Below are 19477 nucleotides of genomic sequence, written 5' to 3' on the forward strand. Positions count from 1 at the left end.
GGGATTTCCCAGGCGTGAATACTGGAGTGGGTTGCCATTTCCTACTCCAGGGGATCTTCCCAGCTCAAGGATTGAACCCCGGATCTCTTGCATCTCCTGCTTCGGCAGAAAATTCTTTACCACTGTGCCGCTTGGGAAGCCCAAACAATAGAATATTATTCAGCCCTAAAAAGAAATGTGTTGTCAAGCCATGAAAAGACATAGCAGTAAATACGTATCACTAAGTGAAAGACACCAATATGAAAAGGCTAATACTGCGTGATTCCAGTGAAATGACATTCTGAAAAAGACCAGACTATATTGCAGGAGTTCAGGGGTGAGAGCAGAGGGATGAATGGGTGGAGCACAGGGAATTTTTCAGGTAGTGAAACTGTTCTATAGATACTATAGTGGTAGATACATGTCATCATGCATTTGTCAAAACCCTCAGAATGTATAACATCAAAACTGAACAGCAGTGCAAATTGTGGACATTGGATAATAATAATATGTCAACATTGGTTCATCAGTTATGAAAAATGCACCACTCTGATACAGGATGTTGATGGTGAGGGAGGCAGGGTGGGAGTAAGTATACAGGAGCTCTCTCAGTTTGTCTTCAAACATTAAATTGCTTTAAAAAGTAAAGTCTGTTAATACAAAATAGTTGTCATTGTTGTTGCTGTTTAGTCACTAAGTCATGTCTGACTCTTTTGTGACCCCCATGGACTGCAGCCCAGCAGGCTCCTCTTTCCATGGGATTTCCCAGGCAAGAATACTGGAGTGGGCTGCTATTTCCTTCTCCAGGGGATCTTCCCAACCCAGGGATCAAACTCACATCTTCTGCATCGGCAGGAGGGTTCTTTACCACTGAGCCACCAGAGAAACCTCCCCCTAAAAAAGAGTAGACACACACAAATGCAAGAGAAACGAGATGAACAGATTCTAGCTCGACACTGCGGTGTGTCCAAAGGCTCTGAGTGTGGTACCTTCTCTCTTTGTTTACAGAGGAGATTTGACAAGTGTTAAGAAGACGTGAAAGACATTATGAGATTTATGAAAATCTTTTCATGTTATGAAAATCTCCAATGAGATTTTCTCCTGACATAATCATAAGACATGAGGACAAAATATCAAGAGAACAACATTCTCACTTGAGGATCCATGTTATTTACCATCATGTCTGTCTAGAGTATCCATCCCATCCCAGCGTTCAGAAATGCTAGTCTGGGGATGACCCTAAACGGAAAACACCTTGCTGTCACCTGAGCAGGTGTTTCCACTGCCAGTTCCTCGACACGCTCCTCTCTGTGCACAGCCTGTTCCTGGCATCTAGGGATTTCAGAGTCCAGAAAAGTGTCTTGTGTTCCTGTCAAACAGAGAGTGTTATTTAACAAAGATTGGTCGGGGACATGGCAATGATTGAGATGAGACACGTATGTTAGAGGACTTCCCTGGTGATTCCGTGGTTAAGAATCTGTCCTCCAAAGCAGGGGACATGGGTTCAATCCCTGGTCAGGGAACTGAGATCCCACATGCTATGAAGCAACTTTGTGCTGCAACTACTGAGCCTGCATGCTCTAGAACCTGTGCAGCACAAATGGAGAAGGCCCTCACAATGCGATAAAGACCCAACGTAGCCAAAACAGAAAAAAAAAAAAAGACAAATATATTAGGACTGAGGGATCCAAGCAGGAGAGGATGGAGGTCCAGCTGAATGAGGAAATGCAAGATAGAAAGTCAGATGAACAGAGACATTGGATCTAAATGTGTGTCCCTGATGGTGGGCATAAAAACAGCTGGGGCTTTCTATAGTTAAAGTACAGCTTTAAACAGCGTGTCTGATTTCTTAAGGTCATCGTGAGAGCAGATGGTAGGAAAGACAGCAGTGTGATCTGGGGGCCCCACTCTGGTCTCCGAGCTACCTGGACAGAATCAGGCAAATATTGTTCCCACTTAACGAACAACTGCTGTGTGCCTAGAACTTCACTCATGCCCACTCCTTGTGTGTTCAAGCTCAGCACTTTATTCCTGTTTTATAAATGAAGAAACCTAGGTCCAGGGAGGTTAAATAAGTCACATAGGATCACTTCGCTGGGAAGGACCCCAACTGTGATTTAAATCCATGTCTTTCTTACTTGGAATCCCGTGTTGTTTTCATCTTTGTACAATTGGATGAGAACAGATCTGTTCTTGGTCAAGTGATCTTAAGCCAGGATAATGATCACTATAATTCCTAGAATAAGAATCATTGCTATTTGTGATTCTAGAATCAGAAAAGGAGGTTGGATGGAGTGGAATGGTTCATCTGTTTCCTCCTCATTCAGCATTTTAACTTACATACACATATATGCCCATGCACATATAAGTGAATATGTACACTAGGAACCAAAGATAACACTACCAGTCTGGAATATGCCAGGAAGGAGGGGAAAGGATCAGTACTGAATCCCTACTGTATGCAAGGGTTTCCCAGGCGGTGCTAGTGGTAAAGAACCCACCTGCCAATGCAGTAGGTGTAAGAGATATGGGTTCGATCCCTGGGTGGGGAAGATCCCCCGGAGGAGGGCATGGCAACCCGCTTCAGTATTCTTGCCTGGAGAATCCCGTGGACAGAGGAGCCTGGCGGGCTATGGTCCATAGGGTCACAAAGAATCGGACATGGCTGAAGCAACTGACCACACGTGCACTATATGCAAAGCCCCATGTTAGACGTCAGGGTGGTTTCAAGAGGCTTGTTTCGGAGAAACTGATGTTGCTTCTCTTCAACCACATCCAGATACCATGAAGGAAACTAATCTGATCTGTCCTCCTCAGCATCTCTGACCACAGGCCTTGTAGATACCCTCATTGAAGCAATGAACTGGGTACAAGACTGGGTCTTATGTGTCCCCTTCGTGGGTTTGGATCACAGAGCCTATATTTGCAGATCCCCCTTTTTTTCTGACAGTTTGCATCTATGCAGAACTCAAATGATAACTTTTGCAATTTCAACTGTCTTGTCATGCAACAGTCAGTCCTATGTTCACCCCATTTTTACTTTTAACATGCACAGAGGAAGGTAACAAAGGTGGACTCTACGTAATACACACAGAGTCTAAGTGACTCTATCTTACACATGATACTTCTTGAGAGGGGGATGGTATACAGTTCGGCCCACACAGTATTCACTTGCCAGATCCTTTACATCCGGGCTCACTTCCAACTTGGCTTCCTTCCCAGCAAACAAGAAGCAGCTCACTCATTCCCACACTCCTTTGAGGATCCCCTCCCCCACAAACCAACCCCCCTCCCCCAACTCACAAGCCACAGCTGGGCTTCTCCACATACCAGCTGGAAAAGAGAGTAGACAGAGAGAGAGGGAGATATATTGATTTCCAGGATCTCTCATTTCTTCTTCCAGGCTTTTTTGAAATCCATATTTCAGCTCTATGAATTCTCTGTATGGGGGCCTCAGCTAAAAGCCACACCCAATAAATTAGCCAACCCACCGCAAGCAGACGCAGGCTGGCAAGTGAAGAAGGATTACTCCAAAGTGAGCACCATGCAGAGAATCTACTGAGAGTGGAGGTGAGAATCACTCCAGCACTGTCAAGACACTGGCTAACTCCCCTCCACCACTTCATGCTTTATTCATACGCAGGCATGTGCATGTGTGTGCATGTGAAACATAGAGAGCTAAATCTGGAAAATGACCAGGGACCCAATGGTGAGGTTTAAGCCTGCTACATCATTTCCCAATAAAGCATTAGAGCTTTGTTGACAACCCTTGCCAAAGGGTCCTTGGACCTTCCAGCTAAAATAGGACCAGGACTGTCAAATGCAGCAACTGGGAAACAACAGTGGGGAAAAAAATCTCCGATGGGAAAATGAAAATAGCTCACACATGATTTGGGGAAAAGGTGGTGACAGGTGTGTTTCCCCTTTCCTGGGATGGTTCTGCATCTTAGGTCCATGATGGTGTCTGCTGCCTGCCATTCAGGAAATGCTCACTCTCCTATTTTACGTGCATGGTACACATTCAGGATTGCAGCCATCACATCCTCATTAGCACCTTAGGATTTCTACAAACACAGGACGGAGACTGTTCTTTGTGATCTTTGCTGAAGATACATTTTTACAGGCCATGTACTATATAGACCCTGGAAGTAGATATTCTGGGACTAGATGACCCTTTGAATTAGAAAAGGATGCAGACCCATCTCTTTCTGCTTAGATTAAAATCTCTCTGGATCCCAAGCAATCTCATAATGAATCCCAAGTCTCAAGCTCAAAGGGGATTTTGAGTGTCATTAGTTTCAGTTGTCCACTTGAGCCCACTTTCTAAGGCAGCCTATACTATCTTGGAGACAGCTTTGATACAAAGTTCTTTCTAATATCAAAACCCAAGTTGGCTTCCCAGGAGATTCCACCACTGGCCAAGGCGCTGCCGTTTGTGATCACAGAGGACAACTCTGCCCCTTCTTGTGTGCAGCGCATGGTCAGCCGGTGAATGTATTTTTCTCTCTTTTAGGCTCTTCTCCCCAATTCCTGTGGGGCTGCCCATTGCATGCGTTCTAAAGGCTCATTCATTTAGCAAATACTCACGGAGCATAAAGCCAGGAACTGGATTGACGAGCAAATCGCAACCAAGTCTGCTTCCAGGGCTCTTACAGTCCCTTCCAGCGCCTTCCTTAGACTCAGGCAAGAGGGCCCCTTGCTATAGAAGGCTCCACTCTGGTCCTCCTTCAGCTGCACGCTTTCCATAGAATGAGGAGCCTGCAGGGACCTACAGCCCCTTTCTAGAACATGCTTTGATTACCTGACACCCTGGAATTCCTGCCTATTTAGCTATGAGCCTGCTCCCCAGACCTTCATGGTTCTCTTTCTTCAAGCTCAAAGGGAGAGAGGCAAGAGGAAGCTCTTTGGAGGTGGTACAGATAGAGCTTGGACAAGCCAGTGTGTATGTCACGTGTGTATGTCACATATGTATGTCCAAGGCTTGTCACTGTACAAGATGCAGCCAGCAGTGGAAAGAGAATCTGAGCAGAGTGGCCTGTTTACCAAGGGCCAAGTGTCCCCATTTGCCTAGCACAGAATTCAGAGGAGTCTAACAGTTTTGAATTCAGACCTGTTTTCCTTGTTGTTTTGAAGGTATATCCTTCCAGGACAGAAGGATACAATGGACTTTGTTTAACAGTTTGTTAGCTTATTTGTTGTCTTATTACTTCTAAATATTTTGGCCTATGATATGTGAAAGGGTTTTTCCAATAGTCATGTATTGATGTGAGAGTTGGACTATAAAGAAAGCTGAACACTGAAGAATTAATGCTTTCAAACTGTGGTGTTGGAGAAGACTCTTGTGAGTCCCTTGGACAGTAAGGAAATCAAACCAGTCCATCTTAAAGGAAATCTGTCCTGAATATTCATTGGAAGGACTGATGCTGAAGCTGAAACTCCAGTTCTTTGGCCATCTGATGCAAAGAACTGACTCACTTGAAAAGACCCTGATGCTGGGAAAGATTGAAGGCAGGAGAAGGGGATGACAGAGGATGAGATGGTTGTATGGCATCACCGACTCAATGGACATGAGTTTGAGTAAACTCCAAGAGTTGCTGATGGACAGGGAAGCCTGCCGTGCTACAGTCCATGGGGTTGCAAAGAGTCAGACATGACTGAATGACTGAACTGAACTGCACTGATGATATGTGAGACTATATCCATGCTCTTGCCCGGTGGTCCATAAATGTTAGGTATGGGTCTATGCTTTGTGGATATAGATATTATTAATCACACAAAGAAGTATAAAATTGAACCATGATGATAAGAAAAATAATATACTATTTCTTCTCTCCTAAAATGCTCTATTTGATCTCTGTTCCCAGAGTTCTCCTTGCATCTGCGGGTTCCCAGTTTCCATTGAATCCAGCAATGCCCTCTTCTCCTACTTGCTGAGATCCAAAAACATTGACTAAAATATTTCACATTACTCTGGTCCTGTCTGAACTTGGAGCTCTAGAGACATGAACCCCAGGAAGAATAAGGGAGGCTGACCAAGACTTAATCCCTTCCAGACTTATTTCCCGCTTTTCATTAGGTCCAAAACAGGTACCCCATCACCCATCACCCCCTCTACTATGGTAGATTCCATCTTTTTACCCACTCCAGGAGCTCCACAGCTGACCTAGGCTGGGAGATGGTTTCACTTCTTTGTTAACATATTCTTGTGTCTCACATCTCTTCTGCTTCCAGCTGTCTAAACTCAGCCTAAGTCTATTTCTTCTCACTTAGTCTGCAGCAGCATCAGAGAAACCTTCTCTGACTAATTGGAGAAAAGGTAGCAAATTCATCCACTTGTGTCTCTGAATAGGCACCCCACACGCTAGCTGCTTTTAAGCATGCATCTCTTCCTTGCCCTGATATTACTGTAATTCACCTGCGACTCACTGTCTGTGTGTTCTTGATCTCTATCAGCCTCTGTGATGTCTGGGTTAGATTGCGAAACTCCCAGAGGGGGCAGGCCCACATCTACCCTGTGTCTCCAGACCCTGCTCAGCAGAACAGCAGGCAGAGGTGGGCACTTAACATAGGCTTTTGATGATGGAAACAAGAGCAGCACTGTCTAGAGCATTGTGAGTGAGCAGGAAGCGAGCTACCACACAGATGGACCACAGCACAGCAGTCCTCCTGCCAGCCTGGAAGCTGGAACACACTTTTCCTTTTAAACCAAGTATTTGGGGAAGGAGACAATGTCTTATCTCTGAGATAACAAGAGCAACTAACACCGCGACAGCACCGCTCTAACGGTGTTGACCGATCTGGTGCTCAGAACGTTTTGAATTTTGGGACTATCGTTAGCAGGTCAGTTTTACAAATGAGAAACCTGAAGCACAGAGAATCTGTGCAAATTGTTCAGGCCTCAAACTGGGGCCATCTGGCTTCAGAGACCTCCACTTACCCGCCACGGCACACTTCCTGGACATGAACTAGGGCAGCTTCAAGCAGAAATGGAGAGCAAAGGGTTGCCAGCCAGGCTCTTGTCCCATGCTCTCATGGATCCTTGACCAACTGATCCCTGTCCCACCCAAATGACTGGCTGAGGGGAGGAGCTGGCCACTCAGGCAGTTGTCCAGTGTAGAGCCGAGTTGGCTTTCAAAGCATTTGTTCACACCCCACCCCTCTCTCCTCCTATCCTCTCTTCTGTTTCTCCAACATACTAAGTGTGTTCATTCTTGGGCCTTTGAACCTGCCGTCTCCTCTACCTGGATAACTCTTCTTCTAGACCTCTGTGTGTGTCCCTGGGTCATTTGCATCACTCAGGTATGAGCTCAGATGGTATATTCTTAGGGCAGCTGCTCACAATCTGTCTGTGTAATGTAGCTCCCAAGCCCTCCCCCTCCTCCTTGCCTAACTCATTTTCCTGTTTTGCCTTCATCACAGCACTCAACACCATCTGAAATCACTTTATCACTTCTTTTGTCTGCTATTTTACTTGTCTGCATCTTCACTTGAACATTAGCTTCAGGAGACCAGAGGTCTCATCTGTGTTGTTCTCCCCTGGAAACCCAGGGTCTGAAACAATATCTGGCATGCTGTAGGTACCCAAAAAACATTTGCTAAATATATGCATGTGTGAATGAAGAAATACTAAGTCCTTTAGAGATATATATGAATTTGGAACTTGTTGGATCCTTCAGTTGCCTGCCCCTCACCACGTACATTTCAAGCCTTCAGCAGGGAGAGACCAGATTTTTAGCTTTGGCATCCTTTTAGCCCCTGGAGTAGTGGCAAGTGACCGAGGAGCTGTTCAGTTCCTTTGTCTGGTCAGAGGAAAGACCAAGACATTCAGCTACTGAGATTGCAGACTGTCTGCATTAGCCGCAAGTCCACGTGTGAACAATTGCTGGACAGCTCCCTCCCTGAACAGAAAACAAAATACTGAAATCTCAGCTTTTCACTTTCTGCCTGTGTCTGACTTCTCTCTCTTCTCTAGAGAGTTTTCCCCATCTCCTCCCCTTTGTCTCCCTTCCTCACTGAAATCTTGTGAAGAAAAACAAGCAAAAAGTGGGAAAATGTGTTCACATCTAACACATGCGACTCTTGTTTCTAGTATAACACAATCCCATTAAAATCTCCTGCCTCCTGCCCCCAATAAAGCAAAGCCTCAAAACATAATAATCATATGCAAAGGGTGCTTGACTTGATCCCGACTTAGTACCCACACTATCTCCCATCCTTTTCACATAATAATAGAGCTCATTTCTTTATTAGTGCTAGCTTTTTTTTTTTTTCACTCCATGCTTTATTTGTGACACACTATAAAAATAACGAACAAGAAAGGAAAGCTCCTAACCTTCAACCAGACCTTATGTCACTTGAGGATATTTCACAGTATTTCTAAGAATTTTTTTAAAAACAAAATATTGCTTTACCATAGGCAAAATATATGTCATTATATATTAATCCCTTTCAAGTCATTTTCAGGCTCATTATCTTCTGGATCCTCTCAACATACTTATAAGGAAATGTGGGGAATATAAAAAGGTTCTTTTAAATCACAGAAGTTGGAAAAGGGACCCTGGCGAATAAAGAAATTGAAGGAGTTCACACAGCAGATAAATATCATCCAGAACAGGTTCCAAGCTCTGTTGTTTGCTAGAGACAAGCATATTCTTGCCAGAAGCCACACTCCCAGTGCCCCTGTGACATTCAGACCTGAACCAGGCATACGGGAGAGGAAATAAGTCTCTCTCTCTTTCTTTCTTTATTTTTTGAGAAGACGAGGCTTCTAATGGGGACAGATGCTGATTGGGAGCAGCCCAAAGTGAAACACACTTCCTGTTCTCAGCTGTGCCACACCTCCTTGTGTCTGCGCTGGATGCCCAGCCCTGGAAGCGGGGCACTGAGCAGGCGCCTGGACCTTCCTGCTTAAGAGGGGTCTTTGGCTCCAGGCTGCAGTCCAGCTGGGACTTTTTGGCAATCCTAGTCACAACAGGGCTTCCCTGGTGGCTCAGATGGTAAAGAATCTGCCTGCAAGGCAAGAAACCTGGGTTCAATCCCCAGGGAAGGGAAGCTTCCCCTGGAGAAGGGAATGGCAACCCACTCCAGTCACAAAAGGAGGAAGCCTGCCCTCAGCCTCTCAGAGACATTTATTCACACTAAGATCAACATTACTTCCTCTCATAATGCCCGGGCCATGGCCCCAGTCATCTTCTGTCCTGAAGTGCCCTGCTCATTCCAAGCAAACACAAAATGAATGAACATGTCCACAAAGCCTGTCTCTCAAAGACAAAGCCTTCAACAGAAACTAGAAGGTGCTGCAGCATGTCATCCTACTACACCATCACTTGTTGTAGGAGCACCCAGAAGCCTGACCCCCACTTCCGGGAAGCTAGTGAAGAAGGGGGTGATGTGTGACCATATAACCCTGCCCATGGTGCAACTGAATGTTCCTTCTCCAGCATCACTAACTAAGTCAGATTTTCAGGTGATTCTGTGGGCCAGAATTGTGTTGCCACAATTTATGATTCCAGAAGAATGTGCACATATTCTCCATCACCGCAGACACTAGATTGAAAATGGAGCTAGAAGGGGTGGTGCGAGTATATTTTTGAAAATCTGAATGAGTGGGGGTAGGGAGAACCCTTGGCCTTGGGAAGACTCTGGTCCATAAGGTACTTGGTATCTCTATCCTGATGGGGAAAGTTTAAGGGACTTTCTAAGTTCATGTGCTTTCAGACCTGCCAAGGGGAATTGTTATGATCAGACTCCCTACTTCCTTCTCCACTTTCCGTAAACTCCCTCTCACCCTACTTACCTAACACTTTCAACCTAGAAAACCTTGAGTCTGACAAGAAGTGTCTTAGCAAACTGTATAATCTTCACAAACTTACAAACCCTCTCCATTTCCTCCTCAGTAACTAAAACACACTGCCGAGGATGTCAGTATAATATGGGAAGGAATCATCTCAAAGTGAAGAAACAGATGCAGGCTGTAAGGACACGATCTCCACACACTATCAGAGCGGGAAGAAGTTTGAATCTGGAACTGAAGACAGTCTGGGGAAATGTCACTAACAACAAATCAGATACAAGGATATCTTGGCAACAAGCATGAATGTACCACCAAAGTTCCTTCATTTCATCCCTTCCAACTTCCAAATCTTCCCCTCTAAGGACACTTATGGAATTTTGGGATGGAATTGAACATATGGAAGGAAAATGCAAAACAGGCTCCACCAGGTACCAGATACCTCTTGGGAAAATTTAACCACATGAAACATCACTGAGGATCCCTTAAAGCTTACAGTCCTCCTCCTAGAGACAGCATAGGGCAAGCAGGCGAGTAGGAAAACGGGAGAAGGGTCTCACCTGTTCCGGCCCCTGGAAGCAGATGCGGCAGAGTGGGGTCCTCATGCCACTGTCCAGGCTGCTGCCCAGTGAGTAGCGATCCTCAGCCTTCCCTTTACAGAAGTCATCTGATGAGGCACTGCTGAGCAGCGAGACAGGTGGCTCTGTGGCTGGGCCACCCCAGTCATCTTCCACAGAAGGTGGCAAAGGCGGTGGAGGTGGCAAGGGAGGGGTCTCCCTGCTCACCCCTTCTCGAGGGCCCCTCCAGCCTGCCCACCCCCCGGCACCCAGAGCCGGAAGGGTGTTGTTGTTGGCCGCCAAACCAGGGGGCTGGGGTTCCCCGTGCATGGGCAGGGGCGCTGGAGGGGGGCGCCGCAGGAGGAAAACCTTCAGGTCATTGAAGAGCATACGGCAGCGGCACTTGAGTAGACCCTGGTGGCGCAACATCTGGGGAGCTGGGGTGCACAATCCACAGCAGTACCAGGCACAGCAGCACCACCACCACCAGAGCAGCCCACTCAGGGGCATCAGCATGTGCCCAGTAGAAGCAGAGAGCCCAGCAGGGGCAGGTGGAGTCTTTGCAGAGGATAGGATGGTCTGGGGGTCCACAGTGTATCTGTGTTATGATGGAGGGAGTCTTCGTTCTTGCTGACTCCTCTTACATCCCCTCCAAGTAGCAAATAAATGACTCCCAGGACTGGCAACTGAGAGTCACTGGTCCTGAACTCTACCTGGACAGCCCAACAAAAAATTGTCTTGCCCCTCCTACCTCTACCCAAACCTTAAGCTTTCAGCATATCTCCCTCTTTGCTTTTGACCCGGTAGCACTGGTACAGGCAGGGGGCTAGGAAAAAAAGTTGAGGATGGGCTGTTAGGGCCTTGAGATCAAAGTCTGACTGTTAGAAAGTTCCCTGGGAAGAGGCTTATTGGGTTTTTCTCAAATTCCCAGGCAGTGGGAAATTTCTTCATATAAAAGGGTGAGGAAGGTTATCAGTAAAATTTGGAGTGGACTGAGCTGGGCTTAGAGCAAACTAGCTCATTGAAGAATTGAGGACTGCATGTGCTAGAGAGAAAAGAGAGTTTTCCTTAGGTAGTAGGAGGTTGGTTTTGAGGGCCTGGGGGCGGTGAGGAGGGGAAGAGAGGAGGTTGGGAGAAGTTTTAATTCTCCTGGGCAGAAAACTGGGGCAATTAACCTCCAGAAGCACCAGAGTTGCTTTTAAGAGAGCAGTGGGTGGTGGGGAAGAGATCCAGGTGATACTGGGCAAGGGGCTTGTGCTTTGCCTCTGCAGCGGAAGGGCTGCACAGAAGAGGGGAGAGCCAATTAGGAGAAGAGAGGTGGGAAAATCAGGGACTGGGGATGGGGAAAAGAAAGGGGAAAACAGAAAAGATCGTTTAACCCTTGCAGAGCCACCTCCTTCCTGAGCGTTAAGATCCTGGCTAGAGGAGGGGTGTGTGTTTGGGGAGTGGGAGGCAGTGGAGCAGAGATAAGGGGTAGAGAAGAGGGGCGTGTGTGTGGGAGGGAACTAGGGGGAGTAGTTACATGATCAGAACCCCCTGCCCAGCCCTGTGGCAGTCTGTGAACCCTCGGCCCCCTTCCCTGGCTCCATCAAAGGTCCCTTGGGGCGAGGGGCAAGGGGCGGTAGAAGGGCAGGTCCGGACGGGTGAGTGGCCTCGCCTTCTCGGGTTGCTCCTCTGGGCCGCTGTCGCCCTCCTTCTCTCTTTCCGGATCTGCCCGCGGCCACCGATGCTGCTGTGGCGGCGGCGGCGACTGCTTGTCGGTGGCGTCCGGGTGTCTCCGGGGCGGGGGCCGCTCCGGCTCGTCCTCTGGCTGCAGCTCGCCGTCCGACGCGGCCAAGACTCCCGGCTTCATGATCCTCCGCCTCCTCCTCCTTCCCGGGGGGCCAGCTCTGAGCCCCCGCGCCCAGGCAGCGCTGCCATGCAACCAGAGGCGAGGCAGGCGTAGGGGTGGGGGCGGCTGGGGAGTGAGGAGTAAGGGTAATAAAAAATGAAATAATACTAGTGAAATAAGAACAATTCGGTTCTCAAATAATCAGGAAAGAGCGCTTCTAGAGGGGTGGAGGCGGCGAAGGGCGGCTGCCGGGTCTTCACGGCAGCTCTGTCCCTGCTACCCCCACCAAGGGCGGCCTCGGTCGGCTCTCTGCGCGGCCCCCCTCCCAACCCCTCCCTTCTCTCCTCTGTCTCTGGCTGGCTGGGCTCGCTGTTGCTACCTCTCTTCGTAGAAGCAACGAGGTAAGGCTTGTTTGCAGTACCAGCTAAGGGTGGGCAGGGGGGAACGAAGCAGCGTGGCCGAGGTGGGAGGTAGCCAGCGCTTGGCTCCGGCTGGGTCCTCGCGACTCCCCAAAAACCATGTATAAATATATCTCTGAAAAGGCGAGAGGAAGCAAATCAGATTCCAGGCTGCTGCCAGGTGTTGTCTCGTCTTCCGTCGTTGCTCAGCACCCGCCCGCCGCGACTGCTGCCCCCCTGGCTCAGTTCCCAAAGGGGTGGTGCTGGAAGGGAGGTGGCAGGCGGTAAGCTGACCGTCCGAGGTCTGGAAGCAAGGTTTCTGGAGCAGAGAATCGGCTCTCAGCTCTCTCCGCCGCCGCTGCTGCATTCAGCACCCTAGGCGAGTGGACAGCTCCCACCCAGACCCAGAGCGTCACGCAAGTGGGGGCCTGACGCAGACGCCGGGGAGGGATTGAGGAGGCAAAGAGACTAGAGGGAGAAGGAGAGAGGGGAGAAGAGAGGCACTGTTCGAGGGAAGGGGATGGGGAGGGACCAGGCGAAAAGGAAGGAAGGAGAAGGAGGGATTTAGGAAGGAAAGAAGGAGGGAGCAAAGTGGTGGAAGAGAGAGAAAGGCAAGTTGGGGTGGAGGGGAGCATTCCGGTACGAACTCGTACATTCCCCCCCAGCTTGGGATAGCTTGTCAGTGTGGATGGCACCGCTATAGAATTTCTTCCTGCTATACACTGTTACTGCCCCCTCAACTCACATACACAGAGACTTCTACATCTCAACCAGAGTCCCATTTCCCTGCTCATATAAACATTTTAAGCAGATACCAGTCTGCAAGCTTTGAAAGACAGAAATTTTTGTGATTCTTGCACTGATGCTGGGACTTGATGGAGACTAAGTCCCTCACATGACTAGGAACTCATGAGAAGAAAATATTTCTAACAGGGAGAGATGCTAACACCATTTTTGCCAGCTTTTTCTAGAATATAAACTTCTAGACAGAAATTTTTCTGGGTCCATTTAAATTCTATGTGCCTAGGTCAGTGATGGCACGTGGTAGGTAGTTAATACATATTTGTTGAGTGGATTATGACCACTTTCACCAAAGTCATTTGTGTTAGTTGCTCAGTCGTGTCCGACTCTGCAACCCCATGGACTGTAGCCTGCCAGGCTCCTCTGTCTGTGGAATTTCCCAGACAAGAATACTGGAATGGATTGCTATTTTCTTCTCTGGGGTATTTTTCCGACCCAGGGATCAAACCCAGGTCTTCTGAACTGCAGGTAGATGCTTTACCATTGGAGCCATCAGTTCAGTTCAGTTCAGTCACTCAGTCGTGTCCAACTCTTTGCAACCTCATGAATCACAGCACGCCAGGCCTCCCTGTCCATCACCAACTCCCGGAGTTTACTCAAACTCATGTCCATTGAGTCGGTGACGCCATCCAGCCATCTCATCCTCTGTCGTCCCCTTCTCCTCCTGCCCTCAATCCCTCCCAGCATCAGGGTCTTTTCCAATGAGTCAACTCTTCGCATGAGGTGGCCAAAGTATTGGAGTTTCAGCTTTAGCATCAGTCCTTCCAATGAACACCCAGGACTGATCTCCTTTAGGATGGACTGGTTGGATCTCCTTGCAGTCCAAGGAACTCTCAAGAGTCTTCTCCAACACCACACTTCAAAAGCATCAATTCTTTGGCACTCAGCTTTCTTCACAGTCCAACTCTCACATCCATACATGACTACTGGAAAAAACCATAGCTTTGACTAGATGGACCTTTGTTGGCAAAGTAATGTCTCTGCTTTTGAATATGCTATCTAGGTTGGTCATAACTTTCCTTCCAAGGAGTAAGCATGTTTTAATTTCATGGCTGCAATCACCATCTGCAGTGATTTTGAAGCCCAGAAAAATAAAGTCAGCCACTGTTTCCACTGTTTCCCCATCCATTTCCCATCAGGGAAGCCTAAAACCATCATTACTCCAAGCCATAGACCTCTTTCAATTGTAATCATAAGAATCCAGAATGATATTACAGCCTCATCTTAACCAGTGTCTCCAGCTTCCCCTCTATTTGAGCCTTTCACTGAGCCACTGACAAGAAATAATTTGAGATGGATGTTAATTTCCTCTCTTATTTTTACTTCTGACTCATGTCATCCTACTCCATCCTTCTCAATGAGTTCCTAGTGAATAGAAAAGTGTCCTTAAATGTGAAGAAAAAGGAAAATTTAAAGTGGTCTGTACAAGTACTCAGTACTTGGCAGCTGTGGGCTTTGGTCATTTTAAACTTAGGATTGCTTTCTTGCCTTTCCTCATAATGAATCCCTCCCTCTTCACCCTCCATGCATGTGTGTGCACGTGCACACACACACACACTGCCAAGGTCATAGACTTGGACAAACTACCCCAATGAGTCATCTCCTTTAAAAATGCTGGAGCCATAGACAGAGTAGCAAGCAAAACCCTCCGTTTCAAAATATCATTGACAGCCCTGTGAGTTGCAAGAAAACTACCCCTTTGCTGCCATCTCCTTCAGCGATTCTTTCCTACAAGTTCTAAGGAGCAAGGATGTAAGTATGGGTCTTGGTTAACCCAGGGTGGCTACTTGCTTGAATCATGCCTCAGAACCTACCACAGATGCTGACACCTGGGCCAAGGTGAGTAGCTGGAAGAGGATGGTGCTGTTAACAACTCCAAAATAATATGTATTTTACTGATATGAACACGACTACGGTGCTACAGAAAAGATTTTCTTTGCTTAAAAAAATCCATCTTATCTCAAAGAAGATTCTCTGTGCTCCACACTTCCTTGCGCTTGCCTCTGACATTGTGCAAATTAGTCTTTAATAATGATTTCATCATATATTCATCTCCTTTTATAAGACTCAGAAATCCTTGAAGGCAAGAATCCTTGAAGGCACCTAAAGTCTTCTGGGTGATCAAGAAACTGAATGTTTCAGAAAATTTTAAGTTGTTTTTAAATTAAAAATAAAAATTAAAAAGAAAATGAACAATGAGTGATGGATGGCCTATTTGTTTCAGTGAAGCTATCGTATTTTTCCTCTTTATCCTAGGCACACCTATGTGAATGTTCTCATACATGACTGAATATCTGTTTTACCCAAAACTGAGTTTCAGGGTTTTATGCCAATAAAACACTGGCTCCAAGTATGTCATGGTAGTAAATTGGGGCAGGAGATACAAAAGCCATAAGAAGCTTTACTCAGAGTCATTGAAAGGGATGATATCCATAAGAAGACTGTCTTTTCCAACTCTTCCACTGACAGCAAAAAGATTTCAGAAAGAAATTTCAGAAAGAAATCTTTTTCAAAAAGAAACAGAAAGCTGCTAAGGGTGGGAAGCAACAAGACTGTTTTCAAAAAACCTGGAAAGCTTGAAAGTTCTGTTTTGAACATAATGTAAATCTTGAAAAATGCCTCACTGAGTCAGATTCTTCTGCTACTAATGATGAAACAGGAGTTGTGAGCCCCTTAAGAATTAAAGTCATAGATCAATGGGTCTCCATTTAAGCATTCAAAAAAAACATTTACTAAACACCAATTATAAGTAAGGTATTGTGTTGGAAGATGTGGGGAACATAAAAATGAATTGATTGAAACTGCTTCCTTTAAGGTCTAGTACTATAAACTTATACAAAATCATAATATGTTGCTAAGTCACTTCAGTCGTGTCCGACTCTGTGCGACCCCAAAGACGGCAGCCCACCAGGCTCCCCTGTCCCTGGGATTCTCCAGGCAAGAACTCCGGAGTGGGTTGCCATTTCCTTCTCCAATGCAGGAAAGTGAAAAGTGAAAGTGAAGTCTCTCAGTTGTGTCCGACCCTCAGCGACCCCATGGACTGCAGCCTTCCAGGCTTCTCTGTCCATGGGATTTTCCAGGCAAGAGTACTGGAGTGGGGTGCCATTGCCTTCTCCGCATAATATGTTATAAAGTAATAAATACTACAAAGGTATTCAAATTTTGAAAAATGTTTAGAAATAGGAGGTAATTAATGCTTACACCCTGGCAGCAGTTAGGAGAGGTGGGAGGAGGTGGAGATGCCAGGGCTGTAGGAAAGCTTTTTTTAAGAAGTGACATTTGAACTGAGTTAATATGTAGAATTCATAGGAGGGAAGTATATTTCTGGCAATGGGAATGCTGAAATACTTTGGTTTTTTTTTGTTTGTTTGTTTGTTTTTTGCAGCCAGATGTAGGTCCCTCCTATTTACACACCACCTTCCACCCCTAGAAAAAAAATTGTATGGAGATGGGCATTACAGCAAATAGAAGTGTTTTTTTAATTAAGAAGAGAAGAAAAGTTAGTTGTGCAAATCCAAAGCATTTCTTTTTTTTATTATTTTTTAATTTTAATTTTTATTTTTTTTTAATTTTAAAATCTTTAATTCTTACATGTGTTCCCAAACATGAACCCCCCTCCCACCTCCCTAATGCTGAAATACTTTGATTCTTTCATTTGCCTGGAGTGGAAGGTGCTTGAAGGTAAGTAGCTGGAAGTAAAGTTAGAAAGGCAGACTGAAGCCAGGTTACAGAAGGCCCTGAATGCCATTCTGGAGATTTATTCATTGACCAGGTACTTGTTTTAATGGTTTTAAAGATTTGGAGCTGAAGGTGAAGGGCAGAAATAAACTTTATCTCTTAGCAGGTTAATTAACTGGATGGGATTTCGCTGCTAACAGGTGAGAAGCAATCAATATTTTTCATTTCACCTCAGAAAGTTCTCTTCTCCTTAATAGATTTATTCTTTTAAACGAGGTTGTTTTCAGATATATTTCATTACATACAGGGATGCTGGGGGTCATATGAATTAAAAGAGTAGAAGAATGAGAGGCTCAAAGGAATAGTCTTCAGGAAGAAATATTAGGAGATGCAGAGATTCAGAAAAGACTTATTACAGAGGCCATTGCACTTTTTTCAGCAACCAGGGGAGCCCTAAAGGGATGCCTTCTAGTAGCTATTGTTTCTTTTCCTAGACAGAGTACTCAGGGTGGAAGGCATTTTACAGAGGCTGGGGGAAAAAGAGATCCAAGGAGATTAGGTGACTCTGTGTCTAAGATCCGATAGCAAAGTAAGGGCTAAAACTTACACATCTTCTAATCCTCAATACAGTTTGCTTTCCACTAATGCACAGTTTAAATACATAGTCCCTTTATAATTCCTCAAGAATAATTGCAGAATTACTATTATCATGCAGATTATTAATAGCTCTCATATACCAAGCCACACATCTTTTGCAAATGTACTTATTAAAAATGGGAATTCCTTTATGCGGCAGCCTGGATGGGAGGGGAGTTTGGGGGATAATGGATACATGTGTATGTATGGCTGAGTCCCTTTGCTGTCCACCTGAAACGACATTGTTAATTGGCTATACTCCAATATGAAATTAAAAGTTAACAAATTTTTAAAGATAGAAATTCTTAAGAGCCACCCCAAATCTACTGCACATGAATTTTGGGGGGAGCAACCTGAGAATCTGCATTTTAACAAGTGCCTTGCCCAAGTGACTTTTTGATCCTCAAAACTCCTTAGGTGGTAGGTATTTTCCATACTTTGTGAATGAGAAAACCAAGGCTCAGAAAAACAAAGTTTAAAGTTATAAACAGTTGGTGATCAGCAAAGGCAAGATTCTGATTGAGGCCGAAAGTGTATGGTCTTCTTATGATGCAACGTTGCCTTTTAAACTAAGCTTCCAAGGGCCATATAGAATCCCCATATTCTTATTGTCTGTCATACTGTGTACCATGCCAAAAGATAGTTCAAAACGAAGGCTAAGGTGTGGCAGGCAGCTTCTAAAAGGGGCCCTAATGCTCCCCATTTCCTGGTACTCATGCCTTTGTGGAATTGCCTCCTTTGGCGTGTGGGCTGGACTCAGTGACTTGTTTCTAATAAATAGAATATAGTCAAAGTGATGGAATGTCGCTTCAGAGATCAAGACTGTGACTTGCCTCTTGCTGTCATTCTCTCACTGGCTCTCCTCACCTGCTCACTCTGATGGAAATCAGACGCAACATTGTGAGGTGCACCATGGAGAGGCCCACGTGGCAAGGAACTGAGGACAGACAGCCTTCAGCCAATAGCCAGCAAGGAACCAAGGCCCTGAGTCCAACAGCCCACAAGGGACTGATTGCCAGTGATCACATGAGTGGGGCTTGGAATCAAGTCCTTCACCAGCTGAGCCTTGAGTCTGGGTAACATCTTGATTGCAGCCTCATGAAAGAACCTGAGGCCCCAACTAAGCTGTGCCTGAATTCCTGACTGATGGAAACTGTGAGAAAAATGTAGTTATTTTAAGCCCTCTCTCTGTTATCACAACCCCCACTCCAACGCACCTCTATAGAGACATTTACCTCTCAACCAAAGTCCATTTCCCTGCTTGTAAGCATTTTGAGTAGACATTCACCTTCAAGTCTTGGAAGAGATGAAGTTAAGGAATCTCTCATTTGAACTTCGGCACCTGGTGGAGACTAATTCCCTCAGGACTAAGAACCCTTGAAAAGGAAATGTTTCAAACAGGGAGTGAGATGCTAGGATCTTTTCCTTCCATTTCCTCGTCTAGAATTTAAGCTCCATGGGGCAAGAGTCGGGGGTGGGGGGGTTGCTTTGTCTTGTTTTAATGTTTTGGTCCATTTTGACCCCATGTGCTTAGGTCAGTGATGACATGTAGTAGTAGCTGCTTGATACGTATTTGCTGAATGGATTACGACCACCCTGACCATCAGCATAGCCATTGTTACCATGACTCTTTCAACAGTGGATTTTAAGAATCCAGAGTAATATTACAGGCCCAGCTTAACTAACATCACAGCCTCCTTGTCCAATAAGGAATAATAAGGAATAATTTGAGACACTAATAAGGAATAATTTGAAATGGAAATTTTCTCTCCTATTCCTGCTCATGACTCACGTTACTTTACCCTAT

At 45.9% G+C, this 19477-nt stretch overlaps 1 protein-coding gene across 1 annotated transcript in view; it reads right to left on the bottom strand.

Annotated features, from left to right (window-relative positions):
- MARCHF4 (membrane associated ring-CH-type finger 4) overlaps nucleotides 1-10842 on the bottom strand; it is a 119786-nt gene extending 108944 nt beyond the window's left edge. Inside the window, exon 1 of the mRNA XM_068969550.1 lies at nucleotides 10330-10842. Within this exon, the coding sequence (XP_068825651.1) occupies nucleotides 10330-10842 (513 nt within the window). The remainder of the gene's footprint in view (nucleotides 1-10329) is intronic.
- Between the last annotated feature and the right edge of the window lie 8635 nt (nucleotides 10843-19477).

The sequence above is a fragment of the Capricornis sumatraensis genome, chromosome 3 (genome assembly GCF_032405125.1).
Source record: "Capricornis sumatraensis isolate serow.1 chromosome 3, serow.2, whole genome shotgun sequence".
In the NCBI taxonomy this organism is placed as follows: domain Eukaryota; kingdom Metazoa; phylum Chordata; class Mammalia; order Artiodactyla; family Bovidae; genus Capricornis; species Capricornis sumatraensis.